At 45.9% G+C, this 24,159-nt stretch overlaps 1 protein-coding gene across 2 annotated transcripts in view; it reads left to right on the forward strand.

Annotated features, from left to right (window-relative positions):
* The window catches only part of NFXL1 (nuclear transcription factor, X-box binding like 1), a 1,793,512-nt gene that overhangs the window by 267,735 nt on the left and 1,501,618 nt on the right, over nt 1–24,159 (forward strand). For both annotated transcript variants that reach the window (XM_044062425.1, XM_044062424.1), the window contains exon 5: nt 7,685–7,863. In XM_044062425.1, coding sequence (XP_043918360.1) covers nt 7,685–7,863 — 179 coding nt within the window. The remainder of the gene's footprint in view (nt 1–7,684; nt 7,864–24,159) is intronic.

Raw genomic sequence — 24,159 nt, forward strand, 5'->3', positions numbered from 1 at the left:
TTAAGTTACTTTTAGTAGCTTTGTAGATTATGGCTGATCAGCCTAAATCTATTTTTTCCAAATGCTCCGAGTGTGGCCATAAGCTCTCACCGGCTGATGGCCACACTCGGTGTGTTGTTGAACACCTCACATCTGGTTGTTCCATATGTGCAGGGTTCAACCCCAGGGCACTGAGGAGCGGAGGTCCAAGCTTGTCTTGGCGGGTCTTTACCGCCAGACTCGGCTCCGCCTCCGCTCCTTCTACTGTGGCTACGGTTGTTCCCCTGTGGCACCCTCCTGCTCCTGGGACTCAACCTCCCGCTTCTGGAGAGGAGAGGGATGCTAGTAAAGGACGGAGGGAGAAGCACCAAGCGGGCCGAGACCTCTGTTTCGCCCGCCAGCCAAGCGGCTTCTCCCGGCTCCGTTACTCCGATTCTCCTCCTTCTGGCTCCGGTCCCCTGTGTGCTTTTCACCGGGTCCTGAGGAGGAGGAGACCCGATCTCCGTCGAGGCTATCGAGGAGGCACTCCAGGCCTACCTCGGTAGCCTCGTCGAGATCTACACATAGCCTTTCTGATGCTGATCTGGACCGGATGATGAGAAGGTTCATCCAGGCCCAGATGCAGATGGGAGTGCTCTTGCCTCCGGGAGCTCAACACCCTTTTAAGCCTATTGCTCCTTCTCCGACCCGCTATCCGGGTTCGAGCAGCTGGAGCCGAGCAGCCGGGCGGGGTGGGTCGGCGCCGATAGTACTTCGGATCCGACCCTGCCCTCGGACCCGACCTCGGAGCCTGGATCCGAGCCGGATCCGGGGATCAGTGCTCCTTCGGCGCCCGTCTGTGTCGGGCGTACTGTCCCGGATCCGGTCCACTCGGATCCGAGGGGAGCCGATTGTCGGATCCTTTGGTCGAGGTCGGCTCCCTTCGCTTTTGATGTAGTGGAGAGGGCTCTGTTGAGGGTCTCCGGACCCCGGCACTTGTTCCGCTCCCTCTGCACTGGGCCAGGCTTCCACCATCCGGCCCCTGGGACAGCCCGTTTCTGTGCCCCAAGTTGCTCCTATGGAGCAAATTGCTGCTGAGGACTCCTCTGACAGCCCCCAGAGGAGGTCCCTAAAGGAGGCACATTGACTCCCCGAGTCTCTCACAGAAGACACGGACTTGGAGGAAGGGAAGGCTCCCCACGGTCACCCCGAGGATGTCTCCTTTGGAGACATCATGGAAATGTGGTCTGCCCCCAAGTCTTCCTCGGACGAGTCCGTGTTCTTGGAGGCATTTGAAACGGGCCCGTCTACCTCTTGGGTGTCCCCCCCTGCCGACCCCTGGTGGACCTTATTACCACCAGGGCGTGGAAGGAACCGGACACCGTGGTGCCAATTCCCAAAAGACCGGATAGGATCCTTAGTCCGCCATCCGACCTGGCCCATTGGAGTAAGGGGCCTCCGGTAGATGCCATGTTGAGGGCGGCGGCCACAAAGAGGGAACTGGCTCAGGAGAGTCCCTCAGTCCACCCACCGAGCAAGGAGTCTCGGATGATGGACCGCTTGGGGAAGCGGATGTTCAGTTCGCCACCTTCTCGGTAGGGCTGAACTATTTGGCACATGTCATTAGGATGCAGCGAGATCTTATTAAGGAATACGCTGCATCCCCTGAGTCCATTTCGGAGGAGGACAGAGTTCTGCACTCCACCCGTATGGCCACTCTTAGGTCAGTTACAAATACTTCTATCGGCTACTCTCCCATGCAACGGAAGGCCGCTAGAGCTGCGGGACAGGACTGGGCACTAGACGTCAGGCCTGGCTCCGATACTTTTCTGAGCCCTTCAAAGCGTCGTTTCGCGACGCCTTTGATGGTTCTGCTCTGTTTGGCAAGACCGTTAAGCTCACAGCGTTGACCCAGAGCGAAAGGACGGAAGATGCTGTCTGCCGTCGAATCCGCTTCTCTGCACCCCAGAGGCCCTATTCTAGGAACCAAAAGGGTCAGAAGAAGATGTGGTTCCGAAGTCGCAGCAGTCCCAGCCTGCTCCGGACAACCAGTCCTTCCGTGGCAGAGGAGGACAGGGAGGACGCCGCCCTAGAGGCAGAGGGGCTCCCAGAAACTTCGGGTCCAGGGAACCTTTCTCTGAACGGCCCGCAGCAACCCTGAGGGTTGCCCGACTGCTCTACTCTGGAGGCAGTCGGGGGCGTTCGGGGCACCTAGCGGCATGGGAGTCCATAACATCGGACCGCTGGGTTCTCCAAATCATATCCAGGGGATATCGCATTCCTTTCCTTCACCTTCCAAAGTTGAAGTCCCTCCCAGGCGTCCCACCCGGTCAGCGGGAGGCCGCTTTAGCAGAAATTGGCCATCTGCTAAAGAAAAGAGCCATCCAGCCCGTTCCCCAGACCAGATCGGATCAGGGTTCTACTCCAGATTCTTTTAGTGCCAAAAGACAGGGGAACTAAGACCAATCCTAGACCTCTCTCTCTTGAATCTGGCAGTCCCCAAAGAAAAATTCGAATGGTCACTCTGCAATCTATTCTCCCCTTCTGGGAGAAAATCACTGGATGTGCTCGATAGACCTCAAGGACGTACTACCACATCCTGATGGACAGGCGCTCCAGGAGGTTTCTCCGCTTCCGGCTGGGAGCCAGTCACTACCAGTTCGGGTCCTTTCCTTTGGTCTCACCACAGCCCCCAGGGTGTTCACCAAAGTATTAGCAGTGGTAGCGGCCCACCTGAGGCTTCAGGGGTGCAGGTCTTTCCCTACCTGGACGACTGGCTTCTTACCCCAACAAGGCATCTACTTCTATTGGCGAGACTCCTTTCTCCATCTTGCTCCCTTTCTGGGCATCACAATAAATACAAAAAGTCCAACCTGGCCCACACAGCTCTTAGATTTTATAGGGGCCAGGCTAGACACAAGGAGTTTACGAGCCTTCCTCACTGCGGACAGAGTTCTAAATCTGCAGCTCCAGGTGCGGGCCATTCTCCATTCAAGTTCTGTTCCAGCGGAGTTGGTCCTGAGGGCTCTAGGGTCCATGGCATCGGCTATAGCACTTCTTCCTCTTGCCAGGCTCAATATGCATTCTACAGTGGACGCTCTTAGTACAGTGGTCATACCTTGCTCTCCCATGCATCATCCCATAGCGATCAGCAAGGCTTGCAAGCGGTCCCTCTTGTGGTGGCTCCACTCCCGGATCTCCACAAGGCGCCCATTTTGTGCTTCTCCTCTCGCCACGGTGACCACGGACGCCTCCCGCCTCGGGTGGGGGCACCGGACCGTCCAAGGCACGTGGACGATTCAGAGACCTTACTGCATATCAATGTTCTAGAGATGAGAGCAGTGCTCTTAGCGTTGCTAGCACTTCAGGACTTTCTTCCCTTGGGAACAATTGCGATTCAATCGGACAACATGTCTGTTGTCTGGTACATCAACAAGCAAGGGGAACAAGGTCTTACCCTCTTTGTCGAGAGGCCATGAGAGTTTGGGAATGGGCAACCTCCACCAGTCGCTTTCTAATAGCAGCACATTCGGTCGGTCCAACATCCTAGCGGACAAGCTCAGTCGCACCATTCTGACCCCTTACGGTGGTCTCTCAATTGTCAAGTAGCGGAGCATATGGGAACCCCTTCATGCGATCTTTTGCTTCTCCCTCAAACACCAAGTGCGACAGTTTTTCGCTCTAATACCTCCTCCGGAGGTACCCCAAGAGACGCTCTGGTGCATGCTTGGCCACCCGGTCTTCTGTATGCCTATCCACCCTTGCCTCTGATGCTCCAAGTTCTTCAGAAAGCCTCTCGGGTGGGTTGCAGAATGATTCTCATTGCTCCATTCTGGCCTCGACAGATCTGGTTCCCCTTCCTAAGGTCTCACTCGGTGAATCCTCCTTGGATTCTAGATCCCATCCCGGATCTGATATCCCATCCATCCTGCATTCCTCCTCTGAATCTGGACAACCTGAAGCTGACCGCTTGGCTGCTCCTGTTCCACTCTTGATAAGGACTCGGCATTTCTTCACCTGTAAAGCCAATTTTGGTGGCGGCTCATACACCCTCCACTAGTAAGGTTTTCCCGGGCAAATGGAAACGTTTCTCTTTGTGGGCGGAGCGGCAAGGCCTGAATCCCTTCACGGTTCCTCTCCCTTTAGTGCTTGACTTTCTAACCACTCTCTTTAACGATGGTGCCAGCAGTTCCACAGTCAAAGTACAACTGGCGGCAATTTCTCACTATCACATTGGCCATGACTCTAATCCTCTTATGTCAGCCAAATTGTGTAAAATTTTTCTTAAAGGTACTTTTCTTCTCAGGCCCCTATAAAACAAGCAGTTCCTCCTTGGGACCTTTCTCTGGTCCTACAGGCCTTGACCGCCCTCCTTTCGAGCCAGCGGCTACGGTGGATCTCAAATTCTTGTCCTACAAGACAGCCTTTTTGGTAGCCATTACATCAGCCAAGAGAGTTTCTGAACTTCAAGCATTATCAGCTAAACCTCCTTACTTGGTATTTCATCCGGACCATGTCTCCTCAGGACCAACCCGTCCTTTCTTCCTAAAATCGCTTCTGAAGCAAACATCAATCAATCCATTAACCTCCCTGTTTTCTTCCCTAAATATGAAAACAAAGGTGAATATAAGCTACATTCACTAGATGTTCACAGGCAACTTAGATTTTATCTGAACAGGACAGCTGGTCATAGGCAATCCGACCAGCTGTTTATTTCCTTTGCAAAATTCAATTTGGGCAAGCCAATCTCTAAAGTTTCTCTGTCCGCTGGATTTCACAGGGCATTTTGTTGGCGTAGGAACCTTCAGGAAGGCCCGCACCGGGTGTTCATGCCCATTCAACCCGGTCAGTATCTACCTCGGCAGCCTTCAAGGCTAGGATTCCTCTAGATGATATTTGTGCAGCAGCCACGTGGGCTTCATCTCATACGTTTATTTCCCACTATAAGTTGGATCTTGCATCTAGGGTAGAGCATCCTTTGGCTCAGCGGTGCTCGGAATATCCTTCCATGATGGCCCAAGATTCAGGTAGCTGGGGACTCTGTCCCACAGGTTGCAGACAAATGAATATCCTACTTCAGATTTAGAAGTTATGTACTCACCATAACGTTCCATCTGAGTAGGTGTATTCATTTGTCTGCAACTATCCCCTGGCCTATCAGTTTCCTGCATATTCTATGTTACCCTTTTTAGGGTATTGTTGCTTTGGCAAACTCGATCTGAGGTCATGAGGGTAGAGCAGGGCATTATGGGTGAGGGGAGGAGCTGAGAGCTTGGATCCATAGCTGGAAAACCATGCCGGTTCGGATCCGATATCGGATCCATAACCCACAGGTTGCAGACAAATGAATACACCTACTCAGATGGAACGTTATGGTGAGTACATAACTTCTAATTTTTTCTTATTTTCTACATATTTATATATAATTTGTGTGTTAGGATCAGGCTGTTATGCTTTTGGGGGCTATCATTTGATTTTTTTTTTTGTAATTTCAGAATACTTTTGTGTCAGAAGGTTTACCGAGAGACGTAGGCCAGTCTTTCAAATTTCATTCTTGACAGAACCATGGAGCATTTACTAGTCTGTTTGGTTCTTCCTTTTGCCGTCCACAAGAAAGAATTTCTCGTGAGTGTTTGGGTATCAGGCAGTCTTCCCGTCTGCCCCAGCTGCTGATGGGTGACTACTGTGACTTGGTTCCTTGGACCAGTCATCAAGGTCCTCATAAAGGTCTGTCTGGCATAGCTCCTTGGGAAGTCATGAAGGACCATGAGATTTTCATGCCCTCTGCAGTTGTAAGGTTGACCTGCGCAGGTAAAGCCTCACATTCCCACAAGACCTTTAAGATCTAGTTGCTAGAATCTCATAGAGAATATCAAACATAGAAATGACGCTGGGAAAGCTCTGTTCGCCTGCACCATTGCTAGAACTTGGAACTCCCTACCAAGCCAAATAACTTCCACTGTATCTACCAGTCAATTTAAACATCTGAAAACCTACTACATGGATAACTGGCTGTGCCCATGCTACTCCCAGGTTAGTTCCTGTTACCAACCTGGCAGAGTACTATGTAGTAGGTTCTATAGCATATTACTGCATAGTATTAATTACATCCCAACAAAATTACACTACAGAATATACATCTCCTACACTACAGAATATATATCTCCTACCAACACCGTAGGTAAACTTCCCTGCTCCCTTAAAATATCTAAATAAAGCTATCCAGTCCATGCATAATGACAATTATATCATTCTTACTTGATGGCTATAACGCCTTATTTAGCACACTACTATACAACTATGAGATGAATATAGGTGTTACGTTTAGAAGCTGAATAGTTTTTGCTTGTACAGTGTTTGTGTTTTTTGACCTTTCTGTAAGTTTATGGTATGATTATAACTATTTAGTATAAATCCTTGCATGTAATGTAAGGAATTCTGCATGTTTTCTTTTTGCTTTGGAGCTTTTCTTCCTGGGCCTCTGCTGAAAATGGATCTGTATCCAGTCGGACTTTCCCAGTCAACAAATGTAAAATAAATAAATAAAATAAATAAAGAGGAATCACTCTTGTTGGTCACAACAGAATCGGGCTATTAGTGTTGATTTTTAAAATAGCATGCTCATGTTTTTAGCTTTAAGTATAGTAGTAATTATGTAGTCTCCATAGAAGTTCTAGCAGTTTACTTTTGTCATTTAAAGCCTACAGTGGATATGACTAATGAAAAAAGGGAGAACTGCTATGTAGGTAGATTTGTACTCAAAAATTGACAGTATAGTAACCAGCTCAAATCTGAGAGCTGAACCACTTTAATGTCCCACTTCATACCATGCCCAACAACTAAAATTTTAAAATGTGTTTAGGTTATCAGGGAGAATCAGATTTGAGAGGACTGAGTTGGCTGCCTAGCAGTTTTTTTCCTCTAGGTGGGGCTTGTATGATAGTTCAGTGTCCTGACTGCCACCAGGGTGAACCCTGGAAGAAGTGTTAACAGATGGAAGCCAAACTAGTGCTGGAATACATGGGTACCTTCACTTACGTATGCGTGCACACATCTCCACATAAGCATATTCTGTGTCAGTGTGATGCTAAGACAAAGAGAATTAAACTACACAAAAGTGGTAGCTCAAGCAGCACTGACTATGGTGACAGTTTGATCATTTTTCTAGCAAATGTAGCTGGGGTTGAAGAAACTGAGACTTTGCATCTTGTAGCGCTTTAGATCGTGTTAGACAGTGTGGAAGACCACTTCTTCGAACTGCATATGTCAGCTGTTCTGATCACCAGTTTCGAGATAGGTGGGGATGGAGTTCTTTCTCTCTGTGGGCCTGTTTTACATTTGCAAAATTGTGAGTTACTTCTATTTTTGCATTGCAAATGGAAATTTAATACAGTGCTTGCTGCAGTCTGAGGATTGGCATCTTGATTAATACTGCTGTAGTTTCAGAAGTATGGCTCAACAAATCTGAAATTAATTGTTACTAACATCTTGGACTGTATACTCTTAACTATTTTTTGACTTTAAGTTTCTTTTTGGATGTTCAAAATACAAGCGCATTGCCATTCTGCCGAAACAAGATTGTGGTGCTCTCCATGATACCATTTAGAAATATGTCAACTCCTGTTTTATGTTTTTTAATTTTGGATGAAATTATAGTGATATATTTGTCTACTAGTTATATTTTTGTGTAGAGGTGTAATTATGCCTTTTTTTTATTAATCTGTAGCCCAAAGTGCAGGTATGAATATAAGCAGTCACAGACGCCCAACAGGTATTATTGTTACTGTGGCAAGGTAGAAGACCCTACTGTGGACCCATGGCTCATACCACACTCGTGTGGGCAGATTTGTGACAAACAATTTAAGCCATCTTGTGGACACAAGTGCCTACTGCTTTGTCACCCAGGTATTTAAAAACATTTTTTTCTCATTGATGGTCTTTATTTAAATAAATGTAGTTGCTTCAACCCTGACAGAGTTCTGCTGAAAGAGTTCTTCTTATACTTTGTGAGGTATGTGTAGTGGCATTTTGAATGTTTTATGAAAATAATAGAGGTAATAATGCTGAACAGACTGGGCATTAACAGTGAGAAAACAGGCCATAGTGGGATGCTCGAGGAAGTTCCCACACTTTGGAAATTTGTTGTTCCCTTGCAATGCCCACCCTTGAGGGTGTTTTTTTTTCAGTTGGAAAATGGACTGTCTAAATTGTATTGTATTCATTTTATTGTTATTGTGGTGTATGTGTGTATTATAGATATATATATATATATATATATATATATATATATATATATATATATATATATATATATATATATATATATATATATATATACACATATATATATATATATATATATATATATATATATATATATATATATATATATATATATATATATATATACACACACACACACACACACACACACACACACACACACACACACATAGGTTCATAGGTTGGTACTAGGCTATCGGCCCTAGGGCCTATACAAGCCTAGCCATAACAATTCCCTGGATATTTCTTCCTGCAATGTTTGCTTCCCTGGACCCCTGTCTAGCAGGGCGACTGACGTGATCCCCGGGGTGAATTTCCTATCTCCCATCCAATCGTCAAGGCTCCTTTTGAAGAGCGCCAAGGAGACACACTACTTGACATGTATGGGCAGTCTATTCCAGAGTATGGGGAGTCTCTGGGTCAGGAACCTGTTCCTCCAGCATGTTTTGTTCATTGTGATGACAAGGTTTAGATCCCTGGAGCGTGTGGCTCTGAGGGATTGGGATTTCTTTAAGTGGAGCATGTCCAACAGCTCAGGGTTTGACATGGCCTTGTATGTTAAGCAGAGATCACCTCTGAGTAGACGATATGCCACAGAGTGTAGCTGGAGTTTTTTTAGACGGTCAGTATAGGGCATCTGCTTTAGGCCTGTGATTCTTTTAGTGAGGTAATTCTGTGGCCTTTCCAGCTGTTGCAGATGTCTTGTGAGGTACATACCAAATGGGGCATTGTACTCTATAATGGGTCTAATGAGCGATGAGTACAGTGGGACAATGACCTCCTTTTTTCTGGATGAAAAGCCCTTAGTGATGAGATGTGCCACATAGAAGGATTTCCTGATTGTTGTGGCGATGTGGTTATCTAAGGTGAGACCACTATCCACCTGTGTCCCTAAGTCTCTCATCACACTTTCGGTGTTTAGTGTATTGCCACCTATGTGGTAATTCATGGGTACATGGTTTTTCCCAAAGAGGATAACTATACATTTCTTGGCATTAAGCTTGAGCCCATGGCTCTGGCACCAAGCATCTGTTTCTGTAAGGCCCTTTTGTAGAATATCCACATCATTTGGGGATTCAATAATGGCTCCCAGTTTGCAGTCATCTGCGAACTTTGTTAGCCAGAGTCCCTTAGCGTTGGCCTGTACTTCAGAGAAGTAGATGCCAAACAAGAGCGGTCCCAGGACTGAACCCTGAGGTACTCCACTTGTCACTTATCTGGAGCTGGATTTGGAGTTGGCTACTTTTACAGTCTGGGTTCTGTCAGTAAGCCAGTTGGCAACCCATCGAGTGATGTAGGGATTTATTCCCAGCTTAATAAGTTTATCTATGATTCCAGAGTGGGGGATGGTGTTGAAGGCCTTGGCGAAGTCCATTTAGGCTGTGTGGACCACCTTACCCTCGTCCACAGCTCTGGAGGCTGATTCGAAGAAGTCAGTCAGGTTCAAGAGACAAGATCAGCCCTTCACGAACCCAAACTGGGTGGGGTCCAGTGTTTGAAGGTTGCCAATGTCTTTGTTTATAAGTTCCATGATAATGCATTCCATGACTTTGCAGATCAGGCTAGTCAGACTGATGGGATGGTAGTGGAGTGGGATAACTGTAGCTGTGCGCTACTCAGTGGGCATGAATGGTCATGAAGCCTGAGGTGAGGCTATGATTAAACGTGACACTTAGGTGAGGTGCCAGTTCATTTTGTAGTTCATGTAGTACACAGCCCGGGATTTCATCTGGTCTCATGGATGCTGTATTCTTAGCTTTGGAGAGTACGGTTTCTACCTGTTTGGCTGTGAACTGGAATTTGGCAAGCTCTTTAGGGGGTGAAGTTTGCATTAAATCGATCTGCCAGAATATTGGCAATATCCTTGGGATCAGTATATTTAATGCCATTCTGTTGTAGTTCAGAGCATATCTGTGCATTGCCATTTAGATTCTTGACATAACTATAGAATGCCTTGTGGTTGTCTTTGGAATTTTTGGCAATTTTATTTTCGTAACTAGCTTTGGAGGATTTTATGAGGGATCTCAGCTTTTTACTGAGGCTGTAAGGAAGTTTTTTGCATCCTGGGATTTTCCTCTTTTCTGCAACAGTTTCTTTCTTCTGTTGTATAGTTTGTTTATGTCAAGGGACCACCAGGTTGGCTTCCTTTTTTTGGAGGAGAGCGTCTAGGTTCTATTGGGATAGCATGATTCATGCACGAGTGGATGTGCTCGTACAGTGCCTTCGTGTAGGATTCAGCAGTCGAACTTTCAGCTCCCATCTGCATGAGTGTCATGAAGTTTGTCACTTCTGACTTAAGTAGCATGAAGTTGGCTTTGGAGAAGTTTTAAGTTTTTATATGTACATTTTTTAATGTAAATGTAGATCCGATGATGTTCATCGTGTTACACTGCTGCAGTCATCACACTTGGGTTATCCTGCCGTCAGGCGGTCCCGCAGTCGGCCAGAGTTCCAAAGTCTTGGTCCGGCGTCGGTTGTTGTCGCTTCTTCCCTGACGTCAGTGCGCCAGGGGTATATAAGAGGCATCCAACGCCATTTTCTTCAGTCTTTCTTGCCGCACGGTGCCCGAAGCAGAAGCAGTTAGCAAGTGCCGGTCGGCGGACTCCTGAGATTTTCAAATCGACTTTCAGACCGAAGTCTTCAATAAAGCTAAGTACCCCGTTGGGGAACCTTTTCTTGCCTCAGTCCGATGTCAGAAAAAGTTAACAATTGCATTTCTTGTGGGAAGCAAATACCTCATAAGGATTTTCAATCTTATTGTATTCCTTGCCTAGGCCCAGACCACGACGTCACAGGTTGTCGGTTTTGTGCTAGGTTTAACAAACTAACTATTAAACGTCAGTTTGATTTCGCCCGACATTATTTTGGTAGGAAATTTAATTATACCATGCCGCCGGAGCAATTGATGACTGGAATGCTTAAAAAAAGCAAAGATAAGGACAGGCAGCTGAGACCCAAACCAGACTCGGAGGCCTCTGCTTGGCCAGTTGCCAATTCTCCAGTTTTCAGTGAGGCACCTACGCAGCCCCTGACGACCGCTGATTTAGAACCCCAGGCGGCATCCGATTCCCAAGCGGCGATTGCTAGGCCTCCACAACCTTTACCTTTAGGCCCTTCCGTCTCCATGGCTGAAGGAGATTCCAGTGCAGTTGAAACGCCTTCAGTTGCAGAAGGTGTCTTCAGACCCGACTACACTCACTATTAAATCCTATGCAAAGCTGAAAACCCCTTTAAAAACAAGGAAGACTGTACAGCAGTCTCCAGTACAAGGCCCCATGCCTAAGAAACAGATGCTTAAGATGGCTGAAGATTTAATTACCCTAATCAGGGGTTCCCATCCCCCTCCTGATAAAAGGCCAAGACAGGAGGAGGACTACGCTTCCTCTGACCAGGTTTCAATTTCCTCAGATTCTTCTGAGGAACAGGAATATTCCTTTCCCCCTTGTGAAGACTCTGATGCTGAAGAGTCTATCCCTTCAGCATCTCCCCCAGAAGACTACTCTTTTGGGGATACTTTGCATACCATGAGGAAACATTTCCGCTGGGAAGGCCAGGATTACTCTGATTCTAAGAAAAGGCTCCGAGAGTTCCTTTTACTACCCCAGCACAGACCACTTGCTATTCCACCCGTGTTAGACATTGTGGATGATGTTTATTCAGAGTCTAGCTTTAACCCAGATTCACTACCTCCTGCACCAGCCAAACCAGACAGATACTACAGAGTCCCTGACTCACACAAATTCCTATATAAAAGCCCTGTTGCTGACCCAGAAACCATTTCCCGAGGTCCCAAAGGGGTTAAGGCCTCTATTGCTAAAAATCCTGTACCCTCTGAAAGGGATTCTAGAGCACTAAACAGATGGGGAAAGAAAGTATATACCTCAGCTACTCTAGCTATGAGGGTCTTAAGTTGCCAGTTTCACATGCTGAAATATCAACGATATTTGATGTCTCAATTAAAACAAAAAATGATCACACGTTCAGAACAGCCTGATTACAAGGAAATGCAAGATCTGTTGCTTGCAGCTGGACAAGTGGGAAAACATACTTTGCAATGTGGATTTGATTCATTGGAAGCTTCTTGTAGAGCAGCAGTGACAAGGTCTGTCATACATAGGTATGCTTGGTTAAAAGAACAAACTTTACCTGATCATGTTAAAGCAAAGTTATTGGATGCACCTTTACAGCAGGATGTTTTATTTGGTGTAAAAGCAGAAGAGGTTTTAAAGAAAATGGAGGATAAGGCAAAATCTATGCAGACGGTCAAGGATTTTTTTACAGGTTCAACCCCCTCGTTTCAGCAGAAATTGGGCAACCAAAATGTAGTCCTTTCCAGCTTCTGCCAGACCACAGAGGGGCAAATACAGACGCCCAAGGGGCAGAGGTCAGTCACAAGGCTCTTACCAGCCTTGACACTGGGGTGCCACAATCCAAAAAGTAGGAGAAGACAGGTCTCAAACTATCAGAAGACAAACACAATGACTTTACCCCTCAGACTGCCAAGCAAATCCCTCTTGGCAGCTCCCTTGGGAGGAAAACTAGCACTTTTTGCAGACAACTGGCACATCATCACAAAAGACAAATGGGGCCTAAATATTGTATCTCAAGGATACAAATTCCACTTTCACACTTTACCAAGGATAAAAGGAATGCCAAACCTGCCACCAAATCAATGGGCAGAGGCTCAAAAGCAAATTTCAGCTCTCATGGACATGAGAGCCATTCAACAGGTTCCTACACAGGAGCAAGGACAAGGATTTTACTCAAGACTCTTTCTAGTTCCCCGAAAGGACAAAGCCTGGAGACCCATTCTGGACCTCTCAATTCTAAACACTTATCTGGAAGTACCCAAATTCAAGATGCTAACACTACAGCAACTTCTTCCCATGCTGGGCAAGAAGGCTTGGCTAGTAACGTTGGACCTCAAGGAGGCATACCTGCATGTCCCTATCAGACAAAATTGCAGAAGATACCTCCGATTTATAGCAGGTTCAACCCATTACCAATTCTCTGCACTGCCCTTTGGCTTATCTACTGTGCCCAGGGTCTTCACAAAATGCCTGGCACCAGTAATTGCATACTGCAGACAAAGAGGAATTCAAATATATCCATACCTGGACGACTGCCTTATTCAAGCAGAAAGCAAGGACATTCTTTTAAAGCATCTGGCGTTTGTCAAAAACCTATTAAGTTGCCTAGGGTACACAGTAAATGAAAAGAAGTTGAAACTAGTGCCCTCACAAGACATAATATTCCTGGGTGCCAGCTTAAATACAACAGCCCAGATGGCTTATCTCACATCAGACAAGCAAGGACAACTGACTCAATACTTCAAAATGATGGCAACAAAGACCCAACTCCCTGCAAGAAAAGTTCTGCAGGCCTTGGGATTCATGGCATCTTGCATACTACTAATACCATTTGCAAAACTGCATATGAGGAAATTACAATGGTATCTGAAAAGCGTATGGACTCAACACAGCCACAACTTGGAAACAATAATTCCACTCATTCCCTGCCTACAACAGGAGTTTCTATGGTGGGCCCAGGCATGTCACCTCAACAAGGGTCAGTCTTTTACCTTACCCACAGCCAGGCAAACTATAACAGCAGATGCATCAGATTATGCCTGGGGAGCACACATGGCAGGACAGTGTATTCAGGGCAAATGGTCTGCAGATCAAAGGCATCTACATATCAATCAAAAAGAGATGCTAGCGGTACAAAATGCCCTAACAGCTTTCAAGGACCTCCAACATCCAGGACAACTCCTAATAAAGAGTGACAACACCACAGTGACATGGTACATAAACAAGCAAGGGGGCACACATTCCTACCCCCTATGCAGGCAAGCAATGACCTTGTGGAACACAGCACTGACCTACCAAGTTCAACTAAAAGCACAATTCCTGCCAGGAAAGAAAAACACATTGGCAGACGATCTAAGCAGAAACATCATAGATCCTCACAAGTGGAAACTAGATCCACAAGTATTCACAATGATAACTCAAAAATGGGGGAGCCCAGACATAGATCTGTTTGCTTTCCCCCAACCAAAACTACCAACTACGGAAATTCTGCACAAGGACATAACACACACTAGCTTGGAAAGTGGACGCCCTCTCATTCAGTTGGAAAACATTGACAGTGTATGCCTTTCCTCCACTGCCTTTTCTGGCAAAGGTGCTGCTGAAAGCCAGATTAGAAAGGCCACAAATTATATTCATTGCTCCAGACTGGCCACGCCAACAATGGTATCCAGTACTAAGGAACATGGCTCAAGGCCCACCATGGATTTTACCTCCAATTCCTCACTTGCTCACTCAGCAAAACAATCATATTCTACACAGCCAGCTCAAGACTTTAAATCTGGCTGCATGGCAAATTACCTAAACAACCAGTCAACACTTCTCTCTAAAGCTGTGATGGATGTCATTCAGGAGGCCCAGCACCAGGAAAGCCTATTCAGACAAATGGAAAAGATTCTGCGCCTGGAACCAGGCTAAACCAAAATCCCCTTGTCCCAAATATTCCTCAGATTCTTCAATATTTAACTGAGATGTTGCACAAAGGACTTTCCTTTTCATCTATTAAGATCCACGCCTCGGCTATTTCAGCTCAATACAACACGGATCCTCCTATATTTTCACATCCATTACTAAGACAGTTCCTCAGAGGGGCTAAGAACATAAGACCGCCCCAGAGAGCACCAACACCAACTTGGTATCTCAACTTTGTTTTGGAAAATTTACACTACCGCCCTTTGAACCAGCTTTTACAGCTGATCTACAGTTTCTATCATGGAAAACTGCCGTGCTGCTAGTAATAACTTCAGCACGAAGAGTCTCAGAGCTACAGGCCCTAATGGCAGTGGAGCCTTTCATCGTTTTTCATCAAGACAGAGTCTCTCTACGAACTAACCGTTCCTTTATGCCAAAGGTGGTATCCAGTGTGGCCCTAAACCAAACCATTCATTTGCCCACCTTTTATCCAAACCCCCAGAACAAAGGGGAAAGGCTCCTACACTCTTTGGACATTCACAGACAATTACGTTACTACTTGGATAAAACTAAGGCTTTCAGAAAGTCTGACCAGCTCTTTGTATCCTATGCTGCAGGATCACAAGGAAAGGCTATCTCAAAACAGACCATTTCAAAATGGATAGGACATTGTATCCGTTTCTGCTACACACACCATGGGAAACCTATACCTGGTAACATCAGGCCCCATTCCACCAGGGCTACAGCAACATCAACAGCCTTCCTCAGAGGGGTACCAACCAAGGATATTTTGGAGGCTGCAACTTGGAGTCCAGTGCACACCTTCACCAAGAACGATCACTTACCTCTATACTCTAAAACCAGAGCTGGCTTTGCCACTGCAGTTCTGCAGGGCCTACTAGCCTCTCCTGTTTAGTTTAGTTCCACCACCCATCCTTAGCTTTGGGATTCAACCCAAGTGTGATGACTGCAGCAGTGTAACACGATGAACATAGTACAGTTTTGTACCTACCATACATGTAGATGTTCAAGTGTTCATACTGCTGCAGTCCAGGTTACCCTCCCTCCATCCCCTCTGACCTAGCTGAACTTTTCTATACCTTTTCTATCCTGTACCACCTTTGTGGTGTATTTGCTTGTAACTGAAGGTATTCCTTTTACATGTTTTATTAGCAATATGTATTGCCTAACTACTTGGGGGCACCTAACATCTGGGGCAAGAAAAACTGAAGAAAATGACGTTGGATGCCTCTTTTATATACCCCTGGCACACTGACGTCAGGGAAGAAGCGACAGCAAATGACGCCGGAACAAGACTTTGGAAATCTGGCCGACTGCAGGACCGCCTGACGGCAGGATAACCCAAGTGTGATGACTGCAGCAGTGTGAACACTCGAACATCTACATTTATGGTAGGTACAAAACTGTACTTTGTCTTTTCTGTCTGCCTCAAACTTTGGCTATTTGGATCAAATCTGATTTGACAGCTTGCAACTTTTGAATCTTCAAGCTGTGTGGCTTTGCTTCCTGACACTTAATGCCTTGCTTACTTAAAGCTCCTCAGATTTTATTTGCCTCTTCCTGTGACAGGTGTGCTGTATGAGGCTCTGTGAGTTTAGTGAGATAAGTGGATTTTTCTTACTTTGTAGTCATTTTTAACTATCCTCCTCGCCTAGTTTCCTTTTTAGTGGCAGTAAAAAGTTTAGCTCTTATCAAACATTTTGTGCTGTGCCTTACTGGCAGTTTTTTATCCGACAAAAGACTCCTCAGAGGGGAAAAAAAACTGTTTTTCTTTTTATCTGACTCTTTTTCTTCTATTTTGCAGATTACTATGTGTATAGTAGTTGTGTCAGGTATGGGTGTCTTTTCCCTGTTAGAGTTTGACTACTTTTTCACATAGTGGGCAGCCTCAGGATCCCCCGATACACAGGATCGGTGTGTCATCTGCCTTGGACTTGAGCATCTTTCTATTCATTACTAAGCCTGTTCAGATCACAGGCATTTACTGACTGCTGGGCCAAATTTGTCCTGAAAGGCTTATTAACCACCTGCTGCAGCAGCTTCCAGTTCAACGTTTTCAACTCCTTCTCCTTAAAAGTCAGTAAAGAAAAAGAAAGAATAGGGATCTAGAAGGACAGTAAGAGTGGGAAATTGTGAAAAGCTAAAATGTAAACAAAGGAAAACGAAAAAGCAAAAGACAGGAAAAGACATTCAGCTTCTCCCTTAGAGGACCAAAAAAAAAACCAAAGACCCTAAGGCCTTTGTTGACTGTTTCAAAAGAGTCGAAATAGGTGTGTCTTTGGCTGCGATCTACCATTTTACCGGCCCATTCCTTGGTGTACTCTACTCCAGTATCTTTGAATCAGACTGCCTCCCTGTAGCCATGGCATCGAACCTTTTGAAGCCATCTCAGCTCCCTCTTTGCCTCTGCAGTAGATAGCTCAGCACCAGTCTTGACATCAGCTCTGACCAGATAGGCATTTGGTACTTGAGCTTCTGTCAGGCTGTGTCTGATCTGAGGGCACCTGTGGCTACAAATCTAGCTTTGTGTCAGCATTTGGCAGTGTTGGGAGGGATTCTGTCTCATTCAAAGAAGGGTTCCTCAGTCCCATTGACATATCCATCGAGAACTTCCCTTTCATCCTGGATTTCTCATGAGTTGATCTCAGGAAAGCCTGTGCCATCAAGCCTTGATTAATTCGGACATGGGAGGTTCCTAAGAAGAGTCAGTGCAAGAAGAAGCACTTGGATTCCCGAGAGGAATCTCTCATCGAGGACTCGGACTTTTATGGAGGAGGAGGAGAAGGATCTCCCAACCTCCACCCTGTGAGGATGCCTCATTTGGTGATTTGTTGAGGCTTATGAGACAACGGGGACTGGGTGGGTGGTTGGACCTCTGTAATTCACTGAGGCTTTTGGTGCAGGCCCATCTCTACTTCCTGTGTGGTTCCTCCCCTGGATGCCCTTATAGACTTTGTGTCCAGGAGAGCTTGCAGAAAACCAGATGTGGTGTAACTGATAGCATGTAAACCAGACAATAGACAATGTTTTAGGCCCCCTCCTAAGGATAGATCTTTTTAGAGTAAGTGTCTTCCAGTGGACATTTTTGTCATTGCCACAGCACTAAAAAGAGATTTTGTTAGAAAGCTTTTTAGTAATTCCCACAAACAATGGTTTAGGGTGTTTAACCATTTTGGCAAGTATAGCTACACTTCAACCTTTTTGCATCATACTTTTTCTCCCAGCTTTTAAGTACAAGATGCTGTTTCCTAAGGAGTATTTTATACTGTTCAAGATTTAGCCAGTTCCCTGTTTGCCTACATACCTGCAGGAGTAGACAAGGTCTGGAGGTCTGTCTGGACCAAAGAATGCAAAGATTCTCCATCGCTTTGTTGGTAGGGCAGGGAGGAGGAAATGAAAAAAGTTCACTTTCTTTTATACCCTTTGAAGAGGTAAAAGATTTTAACATAGCTCTCACGGACTTCATCATTGAACCAAATTCTTATCATGCATCCTTCCAGTCATCCGTTTCCTTTGCAGATTTCACTTTTGGTGCACACACATGTTGGGAAAGTCTTAGGTTAACCATCAGGAGACCCCCCCCCCCTTAGTGATGTGTCATTGCAGGAGTGATACCGATAAAGTAAGCTAAGTGGTCAGTTCCCCCCGTGGAAAGTAGTGGTACACATGCCGAAATATGCACACACTGCTGGGGATGCAGCCTGTTTGGAATCAGCCTGTAGATTAACCCTTAGAAGAATGGCCCTGGATGAGTTTGATTGAGTCGCACTGCTCAGCTGTAGTTTTCCCAGAGTACGTAAACACTGGTGAGCATCTGTTGCATGCAGTGGATGTATACAGTTCAGTTACTGTGCCAGAAGGGCTTATTCTTTCAAGGACAACTGATAAACATTTGTCTCCTTGAAGAAGGAAGGAGGACTTGCCTATTGCAGACCAAAGACTTCCTAAGTGGGTGGCATGTGGTATTTCCTTTTATTGTGATAAATACATGAGCTACTTTGTGTGTAGCGGACATCCACTAAACACATATGTTAGAGGCAGGAAACCTGAACTACTATCCATACTTGAAACACTACAAACTGGAATTGTAGTATAGGGACAGGTTTTTGTGTGGCTGTACTACAGGGGATCCTAACTGTTTACTTCTCAGAGTTAGTTCTTAGTGACTGGGATTTAGTAAAGGGACCCAACCAAGTGATTATAGTACAGATGTCCTTCAAGGATGCATCTGCAGTCCTTACAAATGGGTAGTCCTGTCGTCAGGCAGCCCTTCGGTCGGCCGGATTCCAAAGTCTGGGTCTGGCTTCGGCTGGTGTCGCACTTCACCCGACGTCATCGCTGCAGTTTTTCGGGTATAAAGGCATCAGCCGACGCCATTTTCCTCAGTCTTTCTTGCCGCGTGGCGCCCGAAGCAGAAGCTGTTCGCAAGTGCCGGTCGGTCAGATCCAGAGATTACTACTACCGAATACTACTTCGAAGACTTCTAAAAGCTAAGTACCCCGTTGGGGACTCTTTCTTGCCTCAGCCGATGTCAGAAAAAGTGAATAACTGTTTAACTTGTGGGAAACAAATACCTCATAAAGATTTCCACTACTGCTTACCTTGTTTAGGCCCAGACCACGACGTAGCAGCTTGTCTAGCCTGTGCTTCTTTTAACCGACGGACGCTTAGGCGTCGTTCAGAGTTTGCTGAGCAGTTTTTCGGCTCTGATTTTGCCTATATTATGCCGTCGGATCCTCCGACTTCACAAATTACCAAAAAACGCAAAGAAAAGGACCGACACTCGCGGTCCGCGGTTTCGGCCGAAACCGCAGTTAAGCAAACCGCGAGTGTCTCGGTTTCGGCCGAAACCGAGCAAGCGGTTCTTTCTTCAGCCGAAACCATGCCTTCTACCGAGGCCTCTTCTAACCTGGTAGAATCGGCTTCTGAAATCCAACCTTCTGTTGCGGTTTCTCAGGAATTATCAGACACTATTCCCTTAGATATTTCAACCCCTGCACGTGGAGCTGCTAGGCCTCCTGCAGCCATGTCTATTAAGGCCTTTGCCAGGGCTAAAGCAGCCAAAGCTTCAAAAACGGTGCCTGCCAAACTCCCCTCTCACAGGCCCAGCACCAGTTCCCATATGCTTTCTTTGGCTGAGGATCTCATTTCTTTAATTCGTGGATCCCAGCCTCATCCAGACAGGACCTCTCATCCACCTCCAGAGAAGAGGCCTAGAGCAGAGCCCCCTGAGCCAGTATCCACAGATGATTCCTCGGATGACTCAGAACATACAGACCCTCCTGAGGCTCCTTATTCCCCTTACGAAGACTCTGATGCTGAAGAGTCCATTCCTTCAGCCTCTCCACCTGAGGAATTTTCCTTTGGGGAAACCTTGCATGCTATGAGGGAACAATTTCAGTGGCAGGGCCAAGATTTCTCAGACTCCAGAAAAAGGCTTAGAACCTTTCTACATTTGCCACAACATAGGCCTTTAGCTATACCTCCAGTTCTTTCTGTTGTAGATGATGCATTTAATGATGCTTGCACTGCTCCTGATTCATTACCTCCGGCCCCTGCTAAGCCCGATAGGTTCTACAGGGTCCCGGACACTCATCACCATTTATAGGACACTCATCACCATTTATACAAGGCTCCTTTTGCAGACCCAGAGACTATCTCCCAGGGCCCTAAAGCTGTAGCAACTACATCTACTAAAACCCCTCCCTCTGAAAGGGAATCCAGGTCCTTAGAGAGATGGGGTAAAAAAGTTTACACCTCTGCTACTTTGTCAGCTAGGGCTTTGAACTGCCAATTTCATATGATTCAATATCAAGAGTTTATGCTTGACCAGTTAACTAAAAAGCTGTCCTCTGAAGAATCTTTAGATAAAAAATATGTTCAGGAAATGGTACATAACATACAGCAGGTTAGTAACCATTCTTTAAAATGTGGCTATGATGCACTGGAGGCTTCCTTTAGATCAGCCATGACTGGCACAGTTATCAGGAGACATGCATGGTTGAAAGAGCAGGCATTACCAGACCATGTCAAATAGCTTTTGGATGCACCCATGGACAAGGTCAATTTATTTGGTTCCCCTGCACAGCAGGTACTAAAAAAGATGGAAGAGAAGGCGAAATCTGTACAAACAGTGAAAGATTTCTTACAGGTTGAACCTCCAAGGTTTAGCAGGAACTGGCCCTCCAAGAATTGGTCCTTTCCGGACTCCTCTAAGACACAGAGAGGCAGGAATAGGCGTTCAAGAGGCAGAAACCAATCCAGGGGTGCCTACAGGGGACGCCAGTGGCAAGGTAACAACCAGCGAGGCACGGACGCAGCCACCACCACTACAACAACACAATCACAGTGACTTGGTTGTGGCACCGCCTACCAGGGAACAACTGGAAGCACCTTTAGGCGGAAAGCTAACCTTATTTTTAAAGAACTGGCATTGCATCACAAGGGAAAAATGGATTTTGCAAACTATAGACCAAGGTTACAGGTTCCATTTCCATACTCTACCAGGAAAGAGAGGAATGCCAAACCTACCACCTACTCAAAGGGCAGAAGCTCTAAAGCAAATATCTCAACTATTAAGAATGAGAGCTGTGGAAAAGGTACCATCTATGGAACAAGGAAAGGGATTTTACTCCAGACTCTTCCCGGTACCAAGAAAAGAGAGCAAATGGAGGCCTATTCTCGACCTGTCCGCTTTAAACACATTCCTCATTGTTCCAAAATTCAAAATGCTGACCCTACAGCAGCTTCTTCCCATGCTGGGCAAGGAGTCTTGGCTGGTAACTCTAGATCTCAAGGAGGCATACCTGCACGTCCCCATACGACCAATTTGCAGAAGATACCTCAGATTTCTTGCAGGATCAGAGCATTATCAATTCTCAGCATTGCCCTTTGGCTTATCTACTGCGCCCAGAGTGTTCACGAAATGCCTGGCATCAGTAATTGCTCATTGCAGACTTCAGGGGATCCAAATTTATCCCTACCCGGACGACTGCCTGATACAAGCGGACAACAAAAGCAAGCTAACAGAAGACTTACAAAGAGTCATTTACCTGCTGCAAGCCCTGGGATATACAGTCAATATAAAAAAAGTCAAGGCTGATTCCATCCCAAAGAATAACCTTTCTGGGTGCGGAGCCGGACACATCAAAACAAATGGCATTCCTAACTGCAGAAAAGAAAGAGCAACTACCTCTCTACTTCTTGGCATTAACAAGTGAACGGAAAATGAACAAGCTAATCCAAAACAAGTAGCGTACGGCACCAGGACCCAACCGGTCAACACAAGGATGTATCAAAAGTATATTCAACTAGATTGCTAAAGGCAATAAAGAGATACTTCCTCGTTAATACTTTGTGAACGCTATTTAATATAAAAACGTTTTCGCTTCCTAAGGGACCGTACGCTACTTGTCTTGGCATTAACAAAGCAGAACCATCTAACTGCAAGAAAAGTACTACAAGCCCTAGGCTTCATGGCATCCTGCATAATTCTGGTACCTCATGCCAGACTGCATATGAGAAAGCTACAGTGGTACCTAAAGAATTTGTGGTCCCAACACAAGCACAGCCTAGAAACCAAAATTCCAGTAATCCCATGCCTGAAGCAAGAGTTCCTATGGTGGGCTCAGGCCTGTCAATCAAACACAGGATTGCCCTTCTGCAACAGTCAACCAAGCCAAACCATCACGACAGATGCCTCAGACCTCGGTTGGGGGCACACATGCTGGGCAAGTGCATACAAGGCTTATGGACTCAAGACCAGCTGCGCCTGCACATAAATCTAAAGGAAATGCTGGCAGTAAATTTGGCAATCCAGTCATTCAGACCATTTCTCCAAGAAGGTCAGTTGATGATAAGGACAGACAACACCACAGTTATGTGGTACATCAACAAACAGGGAGGCACACATTCATATCCTCTATGCCGGCTGGCACTGGACCTATGGGATGTGGCTCTGAGCTACAACATTCAGTTACAAGCAATTTTGTACCGGGAAAGAAAACATTCTAGCAGACATATTAAGCAGAACTACCACAGATGCCCACGAATGGATGCTGCATCCGGACATCTTCAAAGCCATCACAAGAGAATGGGGATTACCACAAATAGATTTATTTGCATCCCCACTCAATCACCAGCTAAAGAAATTCTGCACAAGGACGTACCACCCACTCGCTTGGAAGGTGGACTCCCTATCTTTCAGTTGGAAAAACCTGACAGCATACGCATTCCCACCACTTCCTTTGATGCACAAGGTGCTTTTGAAGATCAAAGAGGAACGTCCAAGGATCATTCTGATAGCTCCAGACTGGCCAAGACAACATTGGTACCCATTGCTGAGGAGCATGTCTCGGGAACAAATATGGACACTATCCCTGATCCCATTACTGTTAACACAGAACAACTACAACATCCTGCATCCAAACCTGAAAACTCTGCAGCTAACTGCCTGGAACATTACATAAGAGCAATTAACCCAAATTTATCCCAAAGGGTTAAAGACATAATCCTTGAGGCTCGTAGACCTTCAACAAGAAAGAATTATGCAGCAAAATGGAAAAGATATCTCATTTAGAGTACTGCAAAGGGAGAAGATGTGGCACTGGTAAACATAGCCAACATCCTGGAGTACTTGGCAGAGCTCTTCCATACAGGCCTGTCCTATTCTTCCATCAAGATACATGCATCAGCTATTTCAGCAGAATACAGCTTGGATCCTCCTGTCTTCTCTCATCCTCTGCTCAGACAGTTTCTGAGAGGAATTAAAAATGTAAAACCTCCCAGGAAACCACCATTGCCAGCATGGGACTTGAACTTTGTGCTAGAAAATTGACACTTCCCCTTCGAACCAGCAGCAACAGCAGAATTACAATACTTATCCTGGAAGACTGCTTTCCTGCTGGCAATCACCTCAGCAAGAAGGGTCTCTGAACTACAGGCATTAATGGCAGTGCAACCCTTCCTGATCTTCCATCAAGATAGTGTCCATGAGAACAAATCCTACATTTATGCCTAAGGTGGTATCCAGAGTGTCTTTAAATCAGGCTATCCACCTACCTACATTCTTCCCCAACCCACAGAACAGGGAGAAAGACTCTTGCATACCTTGGATGTACATAGACAATTACGCTACTACCTGGACAGGACCAAGTCCAATAGAAAAACTGACCAGCTTCTGGTAGCATATGCAACAGGAAAGGAAGGAAAACCAATTTCAAAACAGACAATCTCCAAATGGATAGGAAATTGCATTAGATTTTGTTACTCCTACCATGGAAAGAAAACTCCAGAGAACATCAGGCCTCACTCCACAAGGGCTACAGCCACTACCACAGCTTTCTTCGAGGAGTGGCTACCAAGGACATTATAGAGGCTGCTACTTGGACCTCCGTGC

The sequence above is a fragment of the Protopterus annectens genome, chromosome 2.part1, assembly GCF_019279795.1.
Source record: "Protopterus annectens isolate FY-2018-M chromosome 2.part1, PAN1.0, whole genome shotgun sequence".
In the NCBI taxonomy this organism is placed as follows: Eukaryota; Metazoa; Chordata; order Ceratodontiformes; family Protopteridae; genus Protopterus; species Protopterus annectens.